The sequence below is a fragment of the Herpailurus yagouaroundi genome, unplaced genomic scaffold (assembly GCF_014898765.1).
Source record: "Herpailurus yagouaroundi ecotype Mexico unplaced genomic scaffold, PumYag 191, whole genome shotgun sequence".
NCBI classification, from domain to species: domain Eukaryota; kingdom Metazoa; phylum Chordata; class Mammalia; order Carnivora; family Felidae; genus Herpailurus; species Herpailurus yagouaroundi.
This window is the reverse complement of record NW_024412422.1, coordinates 13217476-13238993: the sequence shown is the minus strand read 5'-3', so window position 1 is coordinate 13238993 and position 21518 is coordinate 13217476. Positions and strand designations below refer to the sequence as shown.

General features: G+C 47.8%; 1 protein-coding gene across 1 annotated transcript in view; it reads right to left on the bottom strand.

Moving 5' to 3' along the window:
• MLXIP (MLX interacting protein) overlaps window positions 1-21518 on the bottom strand; it is a 67327-nt gene that overhangs the window by 19858 nt on the left and 25951 nt on the right. Inside the window, exons 2-3 of the mRNA XM_040443937.1 lie at window positions 2639-2745; window positions 1836-1921 (exon numbers count right to left, since the gene is read on the bottom strand). Of these exons, the coding sequence (XP_040299871.1) occupies window positions 1836-1921; window positions 2639-2745 (193 nt within the window). The remainder of the gene's footprint in view (window positions 1-1835; window positions 1922-2638; window positions 2746-21518) is intronic.

Sequence of the window (21518 nt, the reverse complement as noted above, 5' to 3'; positions counted from 1 at the left end):
AGAGGGAGAGGGAGAGGGAGAGGGAGAGGGAGAGGGCCCTCCGCCCTGGTGCCGGAAGAGCCCTACAGAGAGAGCCAGGGGTAGCAGTGAATGCCTGATCCAGGAGACCCTGCCACATTTTCGAAGGGTGAAAACAAACGGCCAATCACAGAAGTTTTAGGTGGAAAGTGTTCAACCTTCCCATCATGCACGTGAGCCCCTTCCAAGATATCCCTGAAGCGCTCTGGCAACAAAGAAATCATGACTGCCTCAGAGAGCCGGCCTCACTTTCAGATTGCTTTTTGTTTACGGCTGGAGTATATTAAAGCGAGTCCCAGGTATCGTTAAGACCCATTTAATTTCACCCAAAAATACTTCACTGTGGGTCTGACAGTGAAGAATCTTCACAGTGGATAATGCAGTATTATCACCAAACCCAACAAAATGATATTCCTTAATATTGTCTAATATCAGACACACCCCACAGCTCAAAAGGGTCTTTCATTGGGTTACTTTCTAATTTTTCCCATTCCATCCAAACAGTGAGACGTGCTTGGATAGCACTGAAACAATGCAGAAGGGTGTAAAGGGTACCTGCCTCACTGTAATCCTCCTTCCCAGAAGTACCCACCAATAAAGGATTTCTGTATATCCTTCTAGACTTTTCCTACACACCCACAATCACATAGATACACTTTATTCTTTTTTATTAAAAAAAATTAAAGTTTATTTTTGAGAGAATGCACGCACGTGCCCACGAGCATGGGTGGGGCAGAGAGAGTGAGGGAGGCATAGAATCCGAAGCAGGCTCCAGGTTCTGAGCTGTCAGCACAGAGCCCAACACGGGCTCAAACCCATAAAGTGTGAGATCATGACCTGAGCCAAAGTCAGACACTTAATTGAGCCACCCAGGTACCTCTAGATACACACTTTAAAAAATTAACATAAAGTTAATAAAATACAGTTGTGCAACTTTTTTTTTCATTTACTATTTCTTCAGTATCTTCCTATCTCAGCATATAAAGATCTGGAAGTCATTTTTTTTAAGGATTTTATTTTTTGAGAGAGAAAGCACGCATGCACGCATAAAAGCTGGGGAGAGGGGTAGAGGGGGGAAAGGGGGAAGGGGGGAAGGGAGGGAGAGAGAGGGAGAGAGAGGGAGAGAGAGGGAGAGAGAGAGAGAAATCCCAAGCAGGCTCTACACTCAGTGTGGAGCCTGATATGGGGCTCAATCCCATGACCCTGAGATCACGACCTGAACTGAAATCAAGAGTCAGACACTTGGGGTGCCTGAGTGGCTCAGTGGGTTAATGTCCGACTTTGGCTCAGGTCATGATCTCACAGTTTGTGGATTCAAGCGCCGCGCTGGGCTCTGTGCTGACAGCTTGGAGCCTGGAGCCTGCTTCAGATTCTGTGTCTCCCTCTCTCTGACCCTTTCCCGCTTGACTCTCTCAAAAATAAACATCAACATTTTTTTTTTTATAAAAAAAGAAGAGACGCTCAACCGACTGAGCCACGCAGGCGTCCCTTGAGATCATTCTTTGTTGAAGATAATCTGTCTTGTAAGGAGACCAAATCCCTCCCTGCTGACGTCCAGAGAAATGCCAACATTGAGGGTAAGTCCCAGGGAGAGAACCCCTTAGTCCTCAGGTCAGCCCAGCCAGAGAAGAGGGGAGTCCCGTGGGCTGTCACATCCTCATCCTTGCGAGGACACCATGGCGGCCAGGGCAGCAAGGCTAGACCTTTTCCCTGAACCCCTGCTGCGGAATCCACCCCCTATTCCCAGCCCTGGGAGAGCTGCTTCCTCCTGATGAGGGAGGATCCTTTCCAGCTACTAATGGTCCAGGGCCAAGTACCTCTGGCCTGCGATGCTCATCCACTTCAACAGAGCCATCTAGTGGAGTGACGAAGTGGCACACGGGATTCTTGCGCTTCTCCAAATCTGGGCAGAGAAACGAGGAGACATCATTGCTATGACCAAGACCCCTGAAGGAACCCCTGCCCGCTCTGTCCACATGCCCCTCAAGGTGCGGCCCTCCTTCCCTCGAAAATGAGATTTCAGAGAATCAAGGAAAAGAATCTGTAACTCATAGGTAAGGTAGGCAGTCTGGCTTATCAAGAGAAATGCCAGCCTAACCCAAGCATGCCCCCAGCACGCGGATCTCCTACAGAGGCCACAGGATCTACCTGCACGAAAGCCAGCTAGACACAGAAGGAGGCCTGGGTCTGCATCTTCTTTGAAAATAGGAACTGTTCCCTGACTCTTTGAATGTCACTCTCTGCTACGCTCTCCTTGACTCCCCTGAAAAGAACTAACCCCTCCTTCCTCCTCTGCCTTTACAACACTGGGCCCAAGCGCCTAACCTAACAGTGGGCACGTGATGCTGTGAGCAACTGGCTAACACGTCTGTCTCCTGCAGATTAAAGGCAACTACATGACCACATGACTGGCCCCCCCGTGCCTGATGGCCGAGAAGTATCCAGTTCATTAGGATCCGGCTTGGTTTTCCTATCGCTGCAGACTGCCCAGGAGAGGCTTCCTTTTGAGGCACAATGTCTGGAAAGTGGGCTCTGGGGACCCGAGGTGCACAGGCTTCCAGGTGCTAGAACCTTGGGGCCCCCGCGGTCCCCTCCTGCCGGAAGGCCAAGTAGCACTCACACTGCATGTACCACGCCCGCCAGATGGCATTATTGAGCCGTATCTTGTCTCTCCACTGGAGCTTCAGGCCCTTGAAATTCTTCCACTTTGGAGACACCAACTTCCCACTGAAAGGCAAGACCAAGAAGGGAAACTTAGTGGTTCCTCTGAAAATGAAACAAAATCACAAAGTGCCACCCGATCACTCCAGACCTAGAGTAATCTATCACAAGCCACAGGCTAGGCTTGAGAGAATACACACGTCACTCCGGGATTTCTTCAAAGGGATCAGCAGCAGGGAAGGGGGAGGTGTGCGTGACGGCAATGGTGTCAGCGGCTCGCAGGGGAGGCGGGGCTGGCTGCGGCTGCGAAGTTTGCAGTGGGAGGATGGGTATGTGGTCACTGCCCTAGGCTGCTGGCTTTCACAGGTCTTTTAAATTTTTCATAATAAAAAATTAAGAATCTTTTGATTTTTCAATATAGCAAACCATCACGTTGTGCATCTTCTGAAACTTGTGCAATGTTGTATGTCGATTACAACCCAATAAGGCTGGGGCGAAAAAAGAAAGAAGGAAATCTGCTGGCGACTGAATGAAAGCCAAGCTCCTTTAACCTGGTCCGTCTCCTTTGCCACCAGTCCCCAGGAGGCACTTACAATACAGGCACACAAGTGTCCCACTGGCCTTAGAGCCTGTGGGGCCCTCTCCTGCCTCCAGGCCTGTGCGCACACGGTCTTCACTCTTCATGGAGCTCCTTCTGCCACCTGCTCGTCCTTTAACACGCTGCAGCAATGCCATCTGGCCTCCCCCAGGCTGCTGCTGACCCCTTCAGGGCTCCCTGAGCACCATTCAGACTCAAAGGCAGCACCGAGCTACCCTCCACAAAGCAATGTCTACACCCACACCTCCACGCAGCCCGTGAGATGTCATCACCCTGAGCACCCAGCGGAGAACCTGGCATACAGCAGGGGCTCAGGTAATAACTGTTCGCCGGAGGAGTTAAAGAGCCCCACACACCAAGCTAACAGCAGGCGAGGCGCACCACCTGGCACAGCCTTCTCGGAGAGTTGAGTTTTCCAAGTGCTAAGACAGAAGCCACCTCTGGGTGGCTGACACAGGGTTTCCCTTCTTCAGAGGGCATGAGGCGTGCAAGGCGCCATCTTCGGTCCACATCCAAGGGGGATCAGGGCGTTCTACCTGTGAGCCACAGCCCTGCCTCTTCTGCTGACCCAACTCAGAAAGACCTTGTGAGGAAGAACAACAGTTGTCTCCAGAGACGGCACCCAAACAGGAAGACTTACCGGAACCCGAGAACCTGGCTTATAAAGCAAAGCCCCTGGCTATGCGCCTGGCAAAGACCTCAAGCCTCCCCCACTCACCCCAGGGAGCCAGGCTTCAGATCACACAGGCCAGAAGGCTACGATCCGCAGAGAGAAAACATCACAGGACGCCCTCGTAAGAATCGGAGGGACGGACAGCAGCAGCCTCAGCTCAAAGGGTTAGAGGCTTCAAACCTGTCACACACCCTCCTTGCTAACTGTCCCCAGTCCAAAGGCACTCCTAACCCAGCTCCGAGTGGTCCACTTGCACTGAGGGCCAGTGGTCAGGGCTGGAGCCTCGGCTGCATCATACATGCACCGGGCAGCTTTTGCAGTTGGGTAACCTGTCTGACGGCTGGAAAGTAGTAACTCAGGATGATACCATCTCCTCCAGAGTATGTGCATAAGGATTAAGTGACAGTGTGTATGTATGTACACACATACACTTAGACACATATAACTGGTAAGCCTAAAGCAAAATACGTTATTAATAGCCATCTCCAAGTTACTTCTGAAAAGCCCGAGTCTTAACACCCCCTGACTTGAAAAGTTCTTTCTTTCGTGTTTGCCACCACTGTCACGTGGCTCTTCCTTCCCCACAGGAGGAAAAAAGTGACACCCGTGGGCCCACCCTCAATACCAGTGAACAAAGACCTGGGCAGAGGTCAGCCCTGTCCAAGCGCTTGGAAGGCAGGAACTGGGTCTCATTCCCTCATTCGAGAAGGGCGAGCGCTACGAGCAGAGGAAAGGGGCAGATGGGGAAATGAGGCCCCGCCCCTGCGGAGCATACAAGGTGCTGAGGGTCATAAAGAAGGACAGAGGGCTGGGGTAGCACACAGCCTTATAACCAACCCAGTCAGAGCAGTCAGAAGAGGCTTTCTGAAGGCGGTGACATCTCAGCCAAGGCCTGGAGGCTCAGGAAACTTGGGCTAAACCACAAGGTGGCGAGTGGCCCCTGCCTGTGACAGCCTTGATGTGAGCCAGAACATGCCTGGTCGGGAGCTCCAGGACGAGGCGGAGCGCCGGGGGAGGCGTGCAGGGTGCTTTAAACCGGGCTGGGGAGCAGAGTAGATTAGGTCCCTCCGTTTGGCAAACCAACCCTCCCTCCCTCCCCTCCTCTGCGAGATCTTTCAGCAACTTAGTATCTAGCCGGGCAGGTGGTTCCAGGGGGAAAAAAACAATTAGAAAACTCCCTCTTTTTTTTTTATTTCCTTAAGGGGAAAAAAACCCACTTTTTCTATAACTGACAGCTTCCTCTTACCGAAGCCCAGGATTCAAAGGCCACCTGCACAGAGGGCTGCTGAGGACAGAAGCCCAGAAGGGTTACAATGCAAACGAGGAAGGACCCCGGAGAAGAGAACCACCTCTGGTGTCCTGCCGTGTCTGTTAAGAACTAACCACTGGGTGGGGCGCCTGGGTGGCTGCATCCATGCTTAAGCATCCGACTCAATTCTGATCTCGCCTCGCGTCCTGATCTCACGGTTAGTGAGTTCCAGCCCCCCGACAGGCTCTGTGCTGACAGCTCAGGACCCAGAGCCTGCTTCGGATTCTGTGTCTCCCTCTCTCTCTGCCCCTCCCCACTGCGCACGCACGCTCTCTCTCAAAAACAAATAAGCATTAAAAATGTTTTTAAAAAATTAAAGAAAATACCCATGACTCACGGGCGCCTGGGTGTCTCAGTCGGTTGAGCGTCCGATCTCGCGGTTCATGAGTTTGAGCCCATGAGAGTGTCTCCCTCTCTCTCTGCCCCTCCCCCACCGCACACATGCGCGCGTGCGTGCTCTCTCTCTCTCGCTCCCAAAAATAAATAAACATTAAAAAAAAGAAGAAGAAAACAGAAAATGACTGACATGTGCATAAGACCATCTTCTCAAAGAGGCCAGCTCATGCTGACAGCTTCAATCACTTAAAATGAAGAGGTATGATGATACAGAGAGAGCTCAAACCCTACAGGCTAGACACCAAATCTGACGGGGGCAGTCTGGGGTTCTCTTCTTCTTCCTCCTCGCTTGCTGAAATGCTTCACTTTTCCTTGACGTTTATGTCAAATTTGGCCAAACTTCAGCACAAATATATAGGAGGTCAGAATATACAACTGGTATCACAGCATCCCAGATTTCTGTAATATCTCAACAGTCAACAGGTGGTGCTCAACCAACACAAAGAAGTGAGTCCAAAACCAAAACTTAAACCACCGCCAGACGTAGAGACAGTGAAAGAGCTGCAAGGATGGTTTTCACGGTGACTGACCGCTCCCTGCCCACACAAATTTCAAGACAAGATCTTACGAAGGAACACGCACGCTTCTATGCATCAAGGTACTACAGAGAAAAAAGGATTCCATAGACACGTTTTTAGGAAAATATGGGCATAATTTCTGTAAATCTCCTCACTGCCTTTGGTGCTCTGAGGTCCCTGCCAATCTTCAAGGGGAGAAGAGGAGACATTCCTTATGTAGACATCCACAGACCAAACCTGGGACTCTTTCCATGGGGGGTACCCAAAGTCTCATTTCCTGGGGGACATACAAGGAAAGGCTGCTCTAAACACTTGTAAACGGGAACCTGCAGCTCCCTGGAGAGCTCCCTACAACAGTAGCCCCCAAAGCATCTGTAGTCGGGCTTCTGGTCCCCCCCAACCCTGCCCCAGCTTAACTCCTCTTCCAGACATGGCTGACGGGGGTACTTCTTGGTCTAACTCAGGATTATGCCACATTCCTCCCTTTAAAGTGTAACCAGAAACACATTACAAAGATTTCTGAGACCACAGCTTCTATGTTTACCAAAGCCCTCTTCTGGCCTACCCTCCCCAAACTGCCCTCCTACATGCCCCGTGGGCCTCCCTGTTGGAACAGTGACCCCAGATTCTCCCCAAACTAAGAGAAGGCCAAGGTCTACGGCTGACTCATTCCAGCACAGTGCCTGGTACATGGGAGGCGCTTGTAAACATGGAGCCGCTAAATGAGTACTAACCCTTTCTTTCCATAATGAAAAATCTTCATATGGCCCTGCCGCGGGCCACTCTCCTAGAACACAGGTTCACGACCCGGAACAGGAAATTCAGAGTACAACAAAGGTCTCCCTCAAAACTGCTGTTGGATGGACTAGCAAACTCGGAATTCTTCAGTGGGCTGGTAAGAGACCACTTTGGAATGGAAGCTTTGCACAAATAGGAGTTGAAATAAAGAACAGGGGTGGACGGGACCAGGAGGGGATTTTTGGATTCTGTCCATCCCAGGTAGGATTAACTTCTAACGCCCAGTTGGACCATTCTCTCCAAAAGAAAGCAGGCAGAGGGCTCCAGGGCCTGTCACTACAGGCCCCAGAAGAGGAGTGGGGCCCATGCGTTTGTTCACTGAACCATACTTGCTTGTTGCGGGGCCAGCACTTCTTTGCCATTCCTAGAAATGCTTCCTGGATGCTCACTAGCAAAACGGCACTAGGCCTGCCTCCCCCTCACTCCCACCCGGCTATGTGACGTGTGTGTGTCGGCAGTGAGTGCAGTGAGCGCAGTGAGCGGAGAACGAGGAACTGGAGTGGGTGGTCCAGGCCCCTCCCCTCCTCTCCTCTTGGGAGCAAGCTGCCATTCATCCTGCTCTGCTCCTACAGAGCCCAGGGCAGGGCTGGGGCCTGTCCTAGGCCCAGGACCACCTGGGAAGGCAGTCTGGAGCTCACTTGTAAGCCATACACTCAGCTTGATCAACAATAAAAGTAATATTCTGGCTGCTATCTACTGACTTTTTTATTGCGGTAAAGCACATTTAGCATAAAATTGACCATTTTAACCATTTGATTACAGCGTACAATTCAGTAGTATTAAGCACATCCACAATGCTGTGCACCCATTACTGCCACCTAGTTTCGGAACGGTTTTCATCGCCCCAAAAGGAAACCCTGTACCCGTGGAACAGTCACTCCCCATGTCCTCCTCCCCTTGCCCTGGCAACCACTCATCTACTTTCTGCGGCCATTTGTGTGTGGCTTCCTTCCCTAAGCACCCTGGTTTCAAGGGTCATCCGCGTTGTACCACGTGCTAGTGTTTCATTCTTTTCCACGGCCGAATCCTACTCTGCTGGATGGACAGACTCCCTTTGTTTGCTGTTTCACCTTTCGGCTGTCGTGACTAGTGCTGCTGTGGACCAACTGCTTTACTTCCCAAACAGTTCAGCACTCTGGCAGGGGAGAGGGGTCTGATCGTTCAGCTGGCTCTGTGGACACAACGATGGGCAAAAACAACGTGAACTTTGCCGGGGGGCAAGCGGACAACTGTCTATTGACACTTTCAATGCACATCACTTTGGCCCCCAAGTCCACCGTCAGGAATGGATTCTGCAGACTCAAGTGCACATGTGTACAAGGACACACACGGAAAGACATCAAACAGCAGTGCTGATGTGGCAGAAAAAGGCTGGAAACGACCTACACATTCATCAAAGGGAACTGCTTTAGCGACTGCTATATGCACACAGAGGGACACTATGGGGCACTTAAAAAAAAACCCCACATTTTATGCGCTGATAGACAGGCAAGGTCTACAAGCTGTATTAAGTGAGAAGAAAACTAAGGTGCAAGATGGACAGCGTGGCGACCATGTGTATTTATAACAGAAAGATATGTGCACAAGACACACGGGATGCGGGAGGGGGGAGAGGAGACAGACTGTCAATCTCAGAAAGACACACAAGAAACAGGTAACAGTGAAACAGTGATTTCCCTTTAGAGAGCTCAACTGGAGAATTAACGGGTTCAGTTGGCAACCTCATTTTCACTGTTTACTAGTTTATACTGCTTAAATACAAGAATATATATATATTTATTATTACTTTTTTTTTTTTTTTCAAAATAAATAAGGCAAAGAGACCAGGTACAGTGAAAGACTTATAGGGTTTCTAGTTAATCAGGGAAGGCAATTAATCACATGAGCAGATAGAAGATTTGGTGCAAGTCAATTTTGTGAACTAGACTCAAGTATGAGGATAATGCTCATTAAGTGGTTTCTTTAATGGGTGAGTAGATGTGCAATGCTCAGACTGGTCTCTCTTCCAGGATTCTGACTCTTTTTCTTCAAAAGAGCGGTCTCTATTGGCTTTCCTAGGATCTGGGCCTGGTTCCACAGGCTGCCAGGAGCCAAAACTAACAGGCTCCCGACAGACAAAGGTTCATTGAGGAGCCAAGGCGTGGGGAGCAGGCACAGCGACAGGCACCGCAGGAGGAGGGCATTGTGTCTAACGGACTCGCCCAACTGCGGGCCTCCGGCCCAGCAGAGCCTCCTCCCAGAGGCAGCTCAGTGAGGTTGCCAGGCCCTGCTCTCACGCCTAAACATGGGTCCTCTCTCCTACACCAGCAATTCATCCTCCTCGTGGCTCGCTTGGTGTCTATTTTATTTTTTACATTCAAAGAAAGTTCTGTTGGAGAAGCGGATTCTGAGGGCAACGGAGGGAAAGCAGGAATATGGACTCCTGAGGTCCTTGTCTCAGGTCTTGTCCTACTGACAAGGTGAGCGAGTGTGTGTGTGTGTGTGTGTGTGTGTGTGTATGCTGGCGTATGTGGTGTGTGAGGTGTGTGTGTGGTTGTGAGAGAGAGCACACTGTGTATACAGGTGCATCTGCCCTCATGTATGACATGCTTGTGGTCACACCCTTGTGAGGGCTTGTATTGGTTTTGTGTAAAAAAGCAGGGAGTAATCATTTCATTGACCATCAAAAATTAAAGCCAGTTGAAGGAGGTGAAACCAGGCAAAATCAGAGTAGCTGCAGTGGTGACTTCTTCACCCCGTCTGTAAATGCTGGTGACCTGTGTCCTTGTTGGGAGCACTCCCTCCTGTGCCCTGGCCTTCCACCAGGGGACACACACCGCCGAGCTTATACCATTTCCAAGCCAACAAGGCAAGGAGAGTAGTTTCCACTTCTGGACAAGTCACGTGAGCCGTCCAAGCTCCACCTTCTCTAAAATGGTGACGGTGTCCACCTCACAGGGAGGATTACAGGCAGGCACGAAAGGGCAGAGGAAGTAGCAGCCAATGCTGGGGCACGTTGCTGAACAGCAGTCAGTTCCGGGCCATGTTGCTGGGTTTTTAAACCTGTTGCTGCCCGTCAGATTGTAGCCATAACTGGACTTTCAGGCAGGAGCAGGGATGCTGGGCAGGGCATCACCTAAAGCCAGATTCATGGGGCACCTGGTGGCTCAGTCAGTTGAGCATTTGACTTCGGCTCAGGTCGTGATTTCATGGTTTGTGGGTTTGAGCCCCACGCTGGACTTTGTGCTGGCAGCTCAGAGCCTAGAGCCTGCTTTGGATTTGGTGTCTCCTTCTCTCTCTGTCCCTCCCCCACTCATGCTCCATCTCTCAAAGATAAATAAATGCTAAAACATTTTTAAAAAATTTAAAGCCAGATTCATATGTTTATTTGCCAAGAGACTAAACTTAGATCCAGATCCCAGGGTGTTCTGATTCCTCTGGACCAGGTACAGGGCCAGACTTAGAACAAGAAAAAGTGGTGTATCACTTCAATTTGCACCATTTGTTAATAAACTTTAATACTTAAAAAAAAATCTGTGTTGGGGCGCCTGGGTGGCGCAGTCGGCTAAGCGTCCGACTTCAGCCAGGTCACGATCTCGCGCTCCGTGAGTTCGAGCCCCGCGTCGGGCTCTGGGCTGATGGCTCAGAGCCTGGAGCCTGTTTCTGATTCTGTGTCTCCCTCTCTCTCTGCCCCTCCCCCGTTCATGCTCTGTCTCTCTCTGTCCCCAAAATAAATAAACGTTGAAAAAAAAAATTAAAAAAAAAAAAATCTGTGCATTAGCCATGTGTCTCTTATACTGTAGGAGCTATCTGTGCCCTTCATCTTTTAAAAAACTTTTTATTTTGAAATAATTATAGACTCACAGGAAGTTACAAAAACTAGCACAAAGAGTCCTCTGGATATTTCACCCAGCTTTCCCCAGGGGCAGCATCCTCTGCGGCTGGGACACAATCTCACCACTGGGAAACTGACTTTGGCATATCAGTGTTACCGAGACTACAAATCTTACTCCTTTTTTGCCATCCGTTAAAATGTCCATCGTCTTTCCCTTGCTATTTTATGTTGGTAACACCATAACATTGATTTGTGATGTTTCCGCAAATGTTTACCTTAAGCTTTGGAGTTTTACTTCTTTATATAGCATATCTTCAAATAAGTAGGTTATCCATTTGTGTAGTCCTATCTACCGGTCTTCTTTTAAAATTTCTTTTAGCTTCCTTGCCTGCCCGTCTACCCCATCCAGAGATTGTTTCCTTTAATCTCTTTTTTAGCTTTTTTAGTCTTACTGATTTTAAAATGAATTATACACCCACACTCAAAGAAAATTCAAACAATACAAAACAGTACAAAACAAAAGCAAAGTCACCTGCAATTCCACCACCTAGAAATAACTGTCGTCTAAATTTTGGTGATAATACTGTGTAGTGAAGAAATAACCTATCCAAAGAGAAGTCTGGCCTTTGCCCTCAAGCTCCTAGGAAGTGACCTCTACGCCCCTGGAATGTCCTGCCTGATAGTAGTGTCTTTGTTTGCCTGGGGGCGTTGGTCAGAGGAGAATCTCACACAATCTGATTCACTCTAGCGCTCTGCACCAAACAGTATCAGTTCCAATCTCCAGAGGAACTGATAACTAAAGGCATCAGCTAGATCTCCAGGAGGGGCTGGAGACCAGAAAGTGGCCACACAGGCAGAATGTCATCAAGTAAAACTGCGACTGCCAGCGACTCAGGTGAGCTTCCCTGACTGGCAGTGCTCTGCGTGCACTGTCACACACTGTGGTGGGAAGGAGGTCACGCCACCAGAAGAGGACAACCAAGGGCACCACCTTTGAACACCTCTTCGACTCTGCCCTGTGCACCCCTTCCTTCCCTTGGATAACTCAATTAGAAGCTTTTCCCTGTAATACACTGTAATGAAGGGTGGAACGGTTTTCAGTGAGTTCTGGGAGTCCTTCTATAGAATTATTCAACCTGAAGATGGTTTCCGGGAACTCCTCCAACTTATAATTGGTGTGAGAAGTAAGGGCAGTCTTGTGAACTATTATCCCCAACTTTGTAGTTGACCCTTAAGTCCTTGTAATACACATATTTTCATATATATGAATGAACGTAATATTTAAATGTTGGATGATACTGTTTTATAATTCATTTATCATTTATGTTATAGACATCTTATTGTGTCAATATAGTTTTATATATATTCTTAATGTTTGTTTATTTTTGAGAGAGAGAGAGCATGCGCACGCAAGCCGGGAAGGGGCAGAGAGACAGGGAGAATCTGAAGCAGACTTTAGGCTCTGAGCTGTCAGCACAGAGCCCGACACAGGGCTCAAACTCACTAACTGTGAGATCATGACCTGAGCCCAAGTCAGACGCTTAACCGACTGAGCCACCCAGGCGTCCCTCCCTATTGGATTAAAATGCCCTCTTCAGGGACACCTGGGTGGCTCAGATGCTTAAGCATCTGACTCTTGATTTCAGCTCAGGTCACGATCTCCTGGTTGGTGAATTTGAGACCCATGTCGGGATCCACACTGAGTGTGGAGTCTGCTTGGGACTCTCTCTCCCTCTACTCCTCCCCTGCTCATGTGCACACTCCTCTCTCGCTCTAAAAAAAAATTTTTTTTAATACCATTTTCATCATACACCTCGTTCCCACATACGTACTTGGGGCTATTTCTGAACACACTATTTCTTTTGGTGTTTGTGCATATGTTTTTAATGGTTTCACTTTTTACATTCAACTCTTATTCTTCTGGGGAAAAGAATCAGTTTACTTCTTTACAGAGCTCACCAAAATAAATTCCAACCAGCTATCTGATTGCTTCACCTTCCCCAACTAATTTATGAGATTTCCATTAACAGATCTTAAATTATAATATACACCAGGGTCTGTTCTAGTGCCTCGTGTCACTGATTCATGTCCAATCCTGTGCTAGTATCACACTGATCTAGTAACTATAAATTTGTAATATGCTATCTAGGTAACATTGGTCTCCATCACTTTCGTTTTACTGTTAGAATCCTTGCCTATTTGCTCTTCCACGTTCCAATGTTACAATCACATTGTCAAATCTCAAAAGACAGCTCTTCTGGTATTTTTATTAGAGTCGTGCTTAATAAATTAACGCGGGCAGGGCTGACCATTCCAGTTGGGTCATCTCCATCCCAGATCAGTGTATGTTTCTCCACTTATTCAAGCCACTTACCCTACTTAAAATGTCAGAGACATCTGAAGCCGTCTAATATTCTATAATTTACTCCATCTGTGTCCTTCACATTTCTAACCATATACTTCTACTAACGTTTTAAAACAATGTAAAAAGACAATTTAGAAAGCTAGAATTGGCAAGTCACATAGTCACACACCCAAATACAAACACCGTCCACATTTTACTGCATTCGACCTAGCCACCCACCCCTCAACCCCGTAGCTACGATGGTAACGGCCGCCCTCACCTTGATCAAAGTGGCTAAGCCACAGACACAAGTCAGAAGCTTCTACCGTATCAGCACCAGGAATAACTACCCTCAAAGAATCCTGCCGTTTCCTAGCACTTTTATCCACCTACGCAGAAAGGTAATTAGTAGGTTCCAACATTCACCGAGGTTAAGATTTTTATGTAAAGTATGAAAAACTCCACCCCTTACAGACATCTGGCTTACAGAGGAAGTAAATTAACAAAGGTCTCCAGCCAGAGTACATACCTGCAGTCAGGACTCTAGATAGAAACTGTCTACCACAAATGTAAGAGAAAGAGATGCACAGATGTTTCTGAGTTCCTATGAAGACTGGCAAGAAATAAATCTGTTACTATTATTATTGTTATGACCATTATTAGTCATTTTCAAGGCACTGCCAGCTATCTAGCCCACTTAAAAGGCACCGAAATCTGAAGCTGTCTGATGCATTTCAAAGGATAAGGTAACACCCTCCAGGTAGCCAAGACCTATAAATAGTCTTTAAAAGCATTGGCTCCTTTCCTAAGTCAGTTTGACAATTAAAGAAAACCCATGGAATCTGCTCTCTATTGAATTTGAAACCCCAAACCTCAACCTTGACAATAACTGGGGTCGTAGTGACAGTAGGGTTAAGTAGGTATGGGGGCATCTATCAAATCCTCACTTTTCTGGGGCAGAAGCTGGAGCCAGTAGTTAAATCTACAGAGCACCTATTATAATGCTGTGTAAAATGGTGCTTAACAAAAGAAATGAATTGATGAAAAGAATTAGAACCTTTTCAGGTTGCACGTGGGCTATACAGCATGAACACTGTTCCCAGATTTATCTGGCTGAGACACCACTTTCTTCATGAAACTATCCTGATCCGCTTATTTGACACTGTTCTAGCCGCTAATGATAGAGCAGCAAACAAAACGATGTCCCTGGCCCCATGGAGCTTATATTCTCCGGGGAAAGACAGGCGCCACGTGTGTGCTATGTCAGGAGCACCGAGCGGTACAGAGCACAGGCAAGGTGGAGAGGGAGCTGGGAGGTGCTATTTCTATAGGGTGAGGTGTGAAAGTGGAAGGATGGAGAGTGGACACTGACGGATCCTGGCTTCTGCCTCAATAAGCCCACAAAACTGCTCGTGCCAAGGACGCGGACCGCCTCTGCACTATCAGATCAGTCACTTTCAGACCTCCCCTGACAGAGCTTCCTACAACATCTGCCCCCATCCCGCCCCATGCCCTCACCGCTGCCCAGCCTACTCTGCTCCCCACTTTGCAAGCTCTTCCTCCTCCTCGTGGCCGAGGGGCTTGTCCTGAACCCTCCACACCCCACACGCTCTCCCTTGCCTCCCCTCTACCCACACGCCAGGATGACCTCACCAACGGTGTCTGCTCACACCTCTCCCCTCCTGAAAGGCCCGCACGGGTTCCCATGGCTCATAGGGTAGAACAGAGTCCCTAAGCGCTCACCAAGGTGGAGGCCCCCAGCTGCACACACCTGGCGCAAACAAGCTCTTCATCACCCATCTAACTCCTTCATCTTGAGGATACTGGCCCCCGGCAGGAGCCCTCCCGGACCGCTCTCAGTGTAAATTATTAGCTATGTCCTCTCCCAACTCCCCGTGCCCACCACGATCTGCCACTACCTGACGTGTGTGCCAACTGTCTGTCTCCACAACCAGAGTGCACTTTCTGGGAGGGGGTAGCCGTATCCATTCTGTTCACCAATACCTCACCCCACACGGTGCCACCACGCAACAGGCCCTTGAGTAAGTGCCGAACGACCTCCAGAGTGTCCCTCCTGCCCATAGAGCTCCACTCTGGACTACCACAATCCCTGGTTCCTGGCCTTGCCCCACTCATCCTGCACTCCGCGCTCCTCTGGGCTCCGGACTGGGCCCGACGCACAAGGGGTCCTCCGTGTTTCAGTCTGTATCACGCTCTCCCTTGCGGGAGCTCCAGGCGCTCATAGATGTGTTACTGTCCACACGTTCTCGGTCTGTTAGTCCCCCATTCCACCTCCCTCCTCCCCCAGTGTAAAAGCAGGTAACACAGCTGTGTAAATTAACGATTAGAGCTTTTTCCAGGTCAGCTTCATTTTAGAGACCACAGCTAGATGAAAAGGAACAGTATGTTCCAAATTAAACAAAACCAGGAGTCGGAACCCAGCACTGCGGTCTGAGTTCTAAACAGTGTGCCTTTAGGTGGGACGCCATCTCCGCCCAAGTCAGTTCTTCTCTCTGGGCTCACTTTTCCTTTTTGTGATGAGACAGAACTTAATTAGCTAATCCCAACTTCCTGCCAGTTCTATGGGTCTAGGATTGTACCCGTTCCCAGAAAGGGAGACATTGGCCCCAAAGACTATAAATGAGAGGCACCCACAGTAGGGTTGTGTTGGGGAAACACCAGCTACTGTTTAGCAAAAGAATAGAAGGATCTGTAACACCCTGACCACAACCACACATCTCTGCCTTTTTTTTTGGAGGAGGATTTTAAAAAGCACAAACACGGTGGGTGGAGGGATGGGGGAAATAGCTGATGTGATGGAGGTGAAGGAGGGCACTTGTGATGAGCACCAGGTGTTGTGTGAAGTGTTGAATCACTATACTGTATACCTGAAATTATTATTACACTGTATTTTAACTAAGTGGAATTTAAATAAAATCTTAAAAAAATTTTTGTTAATGTTTATTTATTTTTGAAGGAGAGAGAGACCGATCATGAGTGAGGGAGGGGCAGAGAGAGAGAGGGAGACAGAATCCAAAGCAGGATCCAGGCTCTGAGCTGTCAGCACAGAGCCTGACATGGGGCTCGAAATCACGACCTATGAGATCATGACCTGAGCTGAAGTCAGACGCTTAACTGACTGAGCCACCCAGATGCCCTTTAAATAGATCTACAGGGGCGCCTGGGTGGCGCAGTCGGTTGAGCGTCCGACTTCAGCCAGGTCACGATCTCGCGGTCCGTGAGTTCGAGCCCCGCGTCGGGCTCTGGGCTGATGGCTCAGAGCCTGGAGCCTGTTTCCGATTCTGTGTCTCCCTCTCTCTCTGCCCCTCCCCTGTTCATGCTCTGTCTCTCTCTGTCCCAAAAATAAATAAATGTTGAAAAAAAAATTTTAAATAGATCTACAAACAAACAAAACAAAACAAAAACACAAACTGAACAAAAATTTAAAAAAACACAAAAAAATTAAAAGCACCAATAGGGGTGCCTGGGTGGCTCAGTCAGTTGAGTGTCCAACTCTTGATCTCAGCTCAGGTCATGATCCCTGAGTTGTGGGATCAAACCCCGCATCTGGCTCCACCCTGAGCATGGAGCCTGCTTAAGATTCTCTCTCTCTGCCCCTCTTCCCCAACTTCCCAACTCTCTTAAAAAAAAAAAAAAAAAAAAGTTGTTTTAAAAAGCACAAACAGGGGCGCCTGGGTGGCGCAGTCGGTTAAGCGTCCGACTTCAGCCAGGTCACGATCTTGCGGTCCGTGAGTTCGAGCCCCGCGTCAGGCTCTGGGCTGATGGCTCAGAGCCTGGAGCCTGTTTCCGATTCTGTGTCTCCCTCTCTCTCTGACCCTCCCCCGTTCATGCTCTGTCTCTCCCTGTCCCAAAAATAAATAAACGTTGAAAAAAAAAAAAATTAAAAAAAAAAAAAAGCACAAACAACACAAGAAGCAACAGGTGTTGACAAGGGTGTGGAGAAAAAGGAACCCTAGTGCACTGCTGGTGGGAATGCAAACTGGTGCAGCCACTGTGGAAAACAGTACGGAGGTGCCTCAAAAAGTTAAAAAACCAGGGGCGCCTGGGTGGCGCAGTAGGTTAAGCGTCCGACTTCAGCCAGGTCACGATCTCACGGTCCGTGAGTTCAAGCCCCGCGTCAGGCTCTGGGCTGATAGCTCAGAGCCTGGAGCCTGTTTCCGATTCTGTGTCTCCCTCTCTCTCTGCCCCTCCCCCGTTCATGCTCTGTCTCTCTCTGTCCCAAAAATAAATAAACGTTGAAAAAAAAAATTAAAAAAAAAAAAAAGTTAAAAAACCAGAAGTACCTTATGATCTAGCAGTTGCACTACTATTTATCCAAAGAACACAAGAACACTAATTCAAAAGGATACATGTACCCCTAGGTTTATAGCAGCACTGTTTACAACAGCCAAGGTATAGAAGCAGCCCATGTGTCCACTGACACATGAATGGATAAAGATGTGGAATATAGGGGCGCCTGCGTGGCTCAGTTGGTTAAGCATCTGACTCTTGATCTCAGCTCAGGTCATGACCTCACCATCGTGGGGATCGAGCCCCTCATCGGGCTCTGCGCCGGGTGTGAGCCTGCTTGGGATTCCCTCTCCCTTTCCCTCTGCCCCTCCCTACTCATGCTCCTGCCCTCTCTCTTTCTCTCTCAAAAATAAATAAATAAAAATTTAAACAAGATGTGAGATATGTATACAATGGACTATTATTCAGCCATAAGAAAGAATGAAATCTTGCCATTGGCAGCAACATGGATGGACTGGAGGGTATAATGCTAAGTAAAATAAGTTGGTCAGAGAGACAAATACTATATGATTTCACTCATATGTGGAATTTAAGAAACAAAACAAACAAGCAAAGGGAAAGGAGAGAGAGAGAGAGAGGAAAAGACACCAAGAAAGAAACTCCTAATTACAGAGAACACACTGATAAAGTTACCAGAGGGGAAGGAGGGGGATGGGAAAACTAGGTGACAGGGATTATGGGATGCACTTATCTGGGGAGCACTGGGTGATCTATGGAATTCTTGAATCACTATATTGTATACCTGAGACTATATACAACACTCTGTTAACTATTAAAATAAAACTTAATTTAAAAAATAAAAATAAAAACCACAAACAAAAAAACTTTGTACAGCCCTCCTCACATAATAGAAATTCCAAAATGAAATGTGTTTTACCTATCCCTGCTAAAGACAATCTCCCCGCCATCTGCTACTGAGAATCAGCTGTCACCCTAAATCCTTCCCTCTTCTTATCCTCCTCCCATGCATGCGTTTTCATCAACTTGTCAGCCACCCAAGTAAGAAGTCTGCGATGGCAGGAGAGCCAGGGCTCACTCATGAAAACGAAGGCAAGCAAGATAATCTCAGACTGGTGTCTATTTCAGAAACACTGCAAATCTCCAAGCCGCCCTGACTACGGGGCACACAGACAGCCCTTCTGCCAACAGGCTCCTGAGACGTATGGACGTATTTCATCTTTATCAGCATTCAAAATACCCACATTTTTTTCTTCGTGATATGCTCATTTTCACTCTGGCCTTTCTGTCGAAAGCAACAATTTGTTATTCATGAAATCAAACTTAAAGACAGTGGCAGAAGATGAAGTTTCAGTTCATGATCATATCCCAGTTTTAACCTCAGACCTTTATACAGTATGAACCCTACTGCACAGGCATTTCCCGTCTCCACGGCCGTTGCAAACGCCTGAAAAGAAGAGTGTGTTTTTATAGCTCCATGGGAGGATAAACACACCTTAGTTACCACGGTGCTATAAAAATCAAGGTCAGGGTAACTTATCTCTCATTTACTTCTGCTTCAGGGCCTCCTGGGAAAATGGACAAAAATAAAATGAGCATATCTAAGGCACAAATCATTTAACAAACTACAGAGCAGGAAAAAGTCAAAAGAAAAAGTAAGTGATGGATATTTATTTTCTCAAAACCGAAACCCTTGGTACACTGATTTCTTTTCCCCTCCACATTCCCAAATGAAGCCAACAACTCAGCCGGGCGGGAGGAACTTGTGGTACGAAAGACTGAACCAAACGGCGAGGAGATTTTGTGTTTTCTCATCCCGCAGGTCTCTGAGAACCAGTGTGTGTTTGGGAGGAAGGGAAGGAAAAGAGTAGGGAGGGAAGTTCCTATGAATGAAACCTGAAGCCAACCATTTATGCTGATTTTTTACCTGTCAAGTTTCAGAGTCTTTCTATTATTGCAGGAGCACAATCCGCTTTCCTGGTATAAAGAAGATGAGTAACATCTATTCTTCCTAAGTCAAAATCCCAGATTTTACTGAGGAAATCTGATCCCGTCCACGGTGCCACAGTGATAAATTCAAGTCCCAAAAATTCATCTACCAACAGAATCTCAGGCCAGGCGGAAACACAGTGTGGCTCCCACTATGGGCTCGCTCCCAAGAACGAGAGCCGCCCTTCTAATGAGAAGCACTGTCATTATCACCTGTTATCCGCCACTGGCCACAGGAGTGGGGAGAGAGACTGTGTCCCCCTCCTGCCTGCCAGCTCTGCAGCCTTGGGTAGACATCTGGCCTTTCTGAACGTCTCTTTCTTTGGGGGGAAGAAACAACCTATTTCACAGAACTATGGTAAGAATTAAATAAGCGCGGTACTTAGATGGATTAACAGTGTCTGGAACATAGGAGGTTCTCAATAAAATGGATTTATGCCTTCTTCTGACGTTCCCCGTGACGTTCAGAACCGTTCTGACTCTTTGTGCTATGAAAAAGCACAACGACAGGCCTCCAGGCCACAGCAGCCAAGCCTCCCAGCAACTGGAGTCAGGAGACAAAGAGAGAGCCTGACTGTTAGGGTGGGTGATGAGCAAAGGTCCTTGAGAGCGGGAGAGAACTGCCATTTAGAGATTAGATACGCAGTTCTTCAATGAAAATGCAATCAATTCCCACCAGTACAGGTGGCACAGATACAACTGTGCTTCTCTTTTATTAGCGCTGGTTCACTCTCCACCATAGAGTATCTACATAGCAGCAAAGTCTAATAGCCCTTCAACAGGAACTGAAGCTGGGGGGCTTCACAGCCTCCCATCACTTGCACACGCACACCCAGAAGCTCCCTCAGCAAGGAAGTGCTGTCTGGGGGCTGATTCCCCTCCTTCACATCAGCTCTGGAGCACACTTCACAGCACTGTCCCTTATAAGGCACCACTTAGGCTAGAGAGTAGACTGATGTTCTAAACACCGCAATGCTCCAGGAGAAAGTGGGCAGTCTGTGGGTTTGTATATCTGGTGGTATAGCTGAGTGCTAAGCCCGTTTCAGCTCAAAGTCCACAATACTACAGGCCTACGAGAATAAAGAGTAAGAAAGGTACTAAGGGAGAAATAATTACTCTAGAATGCGGAGAAGCCAGACTTAAGGCAGTTGGCACAGTTAAAGAGGGGATGGCCAAAGAGTTTTAATTCTTCCATTATTTATAAGATACAGATAAAACATGTCTTTTGATTAAAAAAAAAAAAAAAAAGAGCCTGCAATTCCAGCTTGCTTTCACGACCGGGACCATAGGGCAGAAATCATCTGCAGGCCAGGAAAAGAAATATCCCAGCAACATGTACCAAGAGCCTGTGATGTGACAGGCTCTGCACTGAGAACTGGGTGATAAAGATGTCAGGACATCACAAACTGAGAAAGGCAGCTTTTCAGTGAAGAAATGGGCAGAAAACATGAATAGACATTTCTCTAAAGAAGACATCCGGATGGCCAACAGGCACATGAAAAGATGTTCAGCGTCGCTCCTTATCAGGGAAATACAAATCAAAACCACACTCAGGTATCACCTCACGCCAGTCAGAGTGGCCAAAATGAACAAATCAGGAGACTATAGATGCTGGAGAGGATGTGGAGAAACGGGAACCCTCTTGCACTGTTGGTGGGAATGCAAATTGGTGCAGCCGCTCTGGAAAGCAGTGTGGAGGTTCCTCAGAAAATTAAAAATAGACCTACCCTATGACCCAGCAATAGCACTGCTAGGAATTTATCCAAGGGACACAGGAGTACTGATGCATAGGGGCACTTGTACCCCAATGTTCATAGCAGCACTCTCAACAATAGCCAAATTATGGAAAGAGCCTAAATGTCCATCAACTGATGAATGGATAAAGAAATTGTGGTTTATATACACAATGGAATACCACGTGGCAATGAGAAAAAATGAAATATGGCCTTTTGTAGCAACGTGGATGGAACTGGAGAATGTGATGCTGAGTGAAATAAGCCATACAGAGAAAGACAGATACCATATGGTTTCACTCTTATGTGGATCCTGAGAAACTTAACAGGAACCCATGGGGGAGGGGAAGGAAAAAAAAAAAAAAAAGAGGTTAGAGTGGGAGAGAGCCAAAGCATAA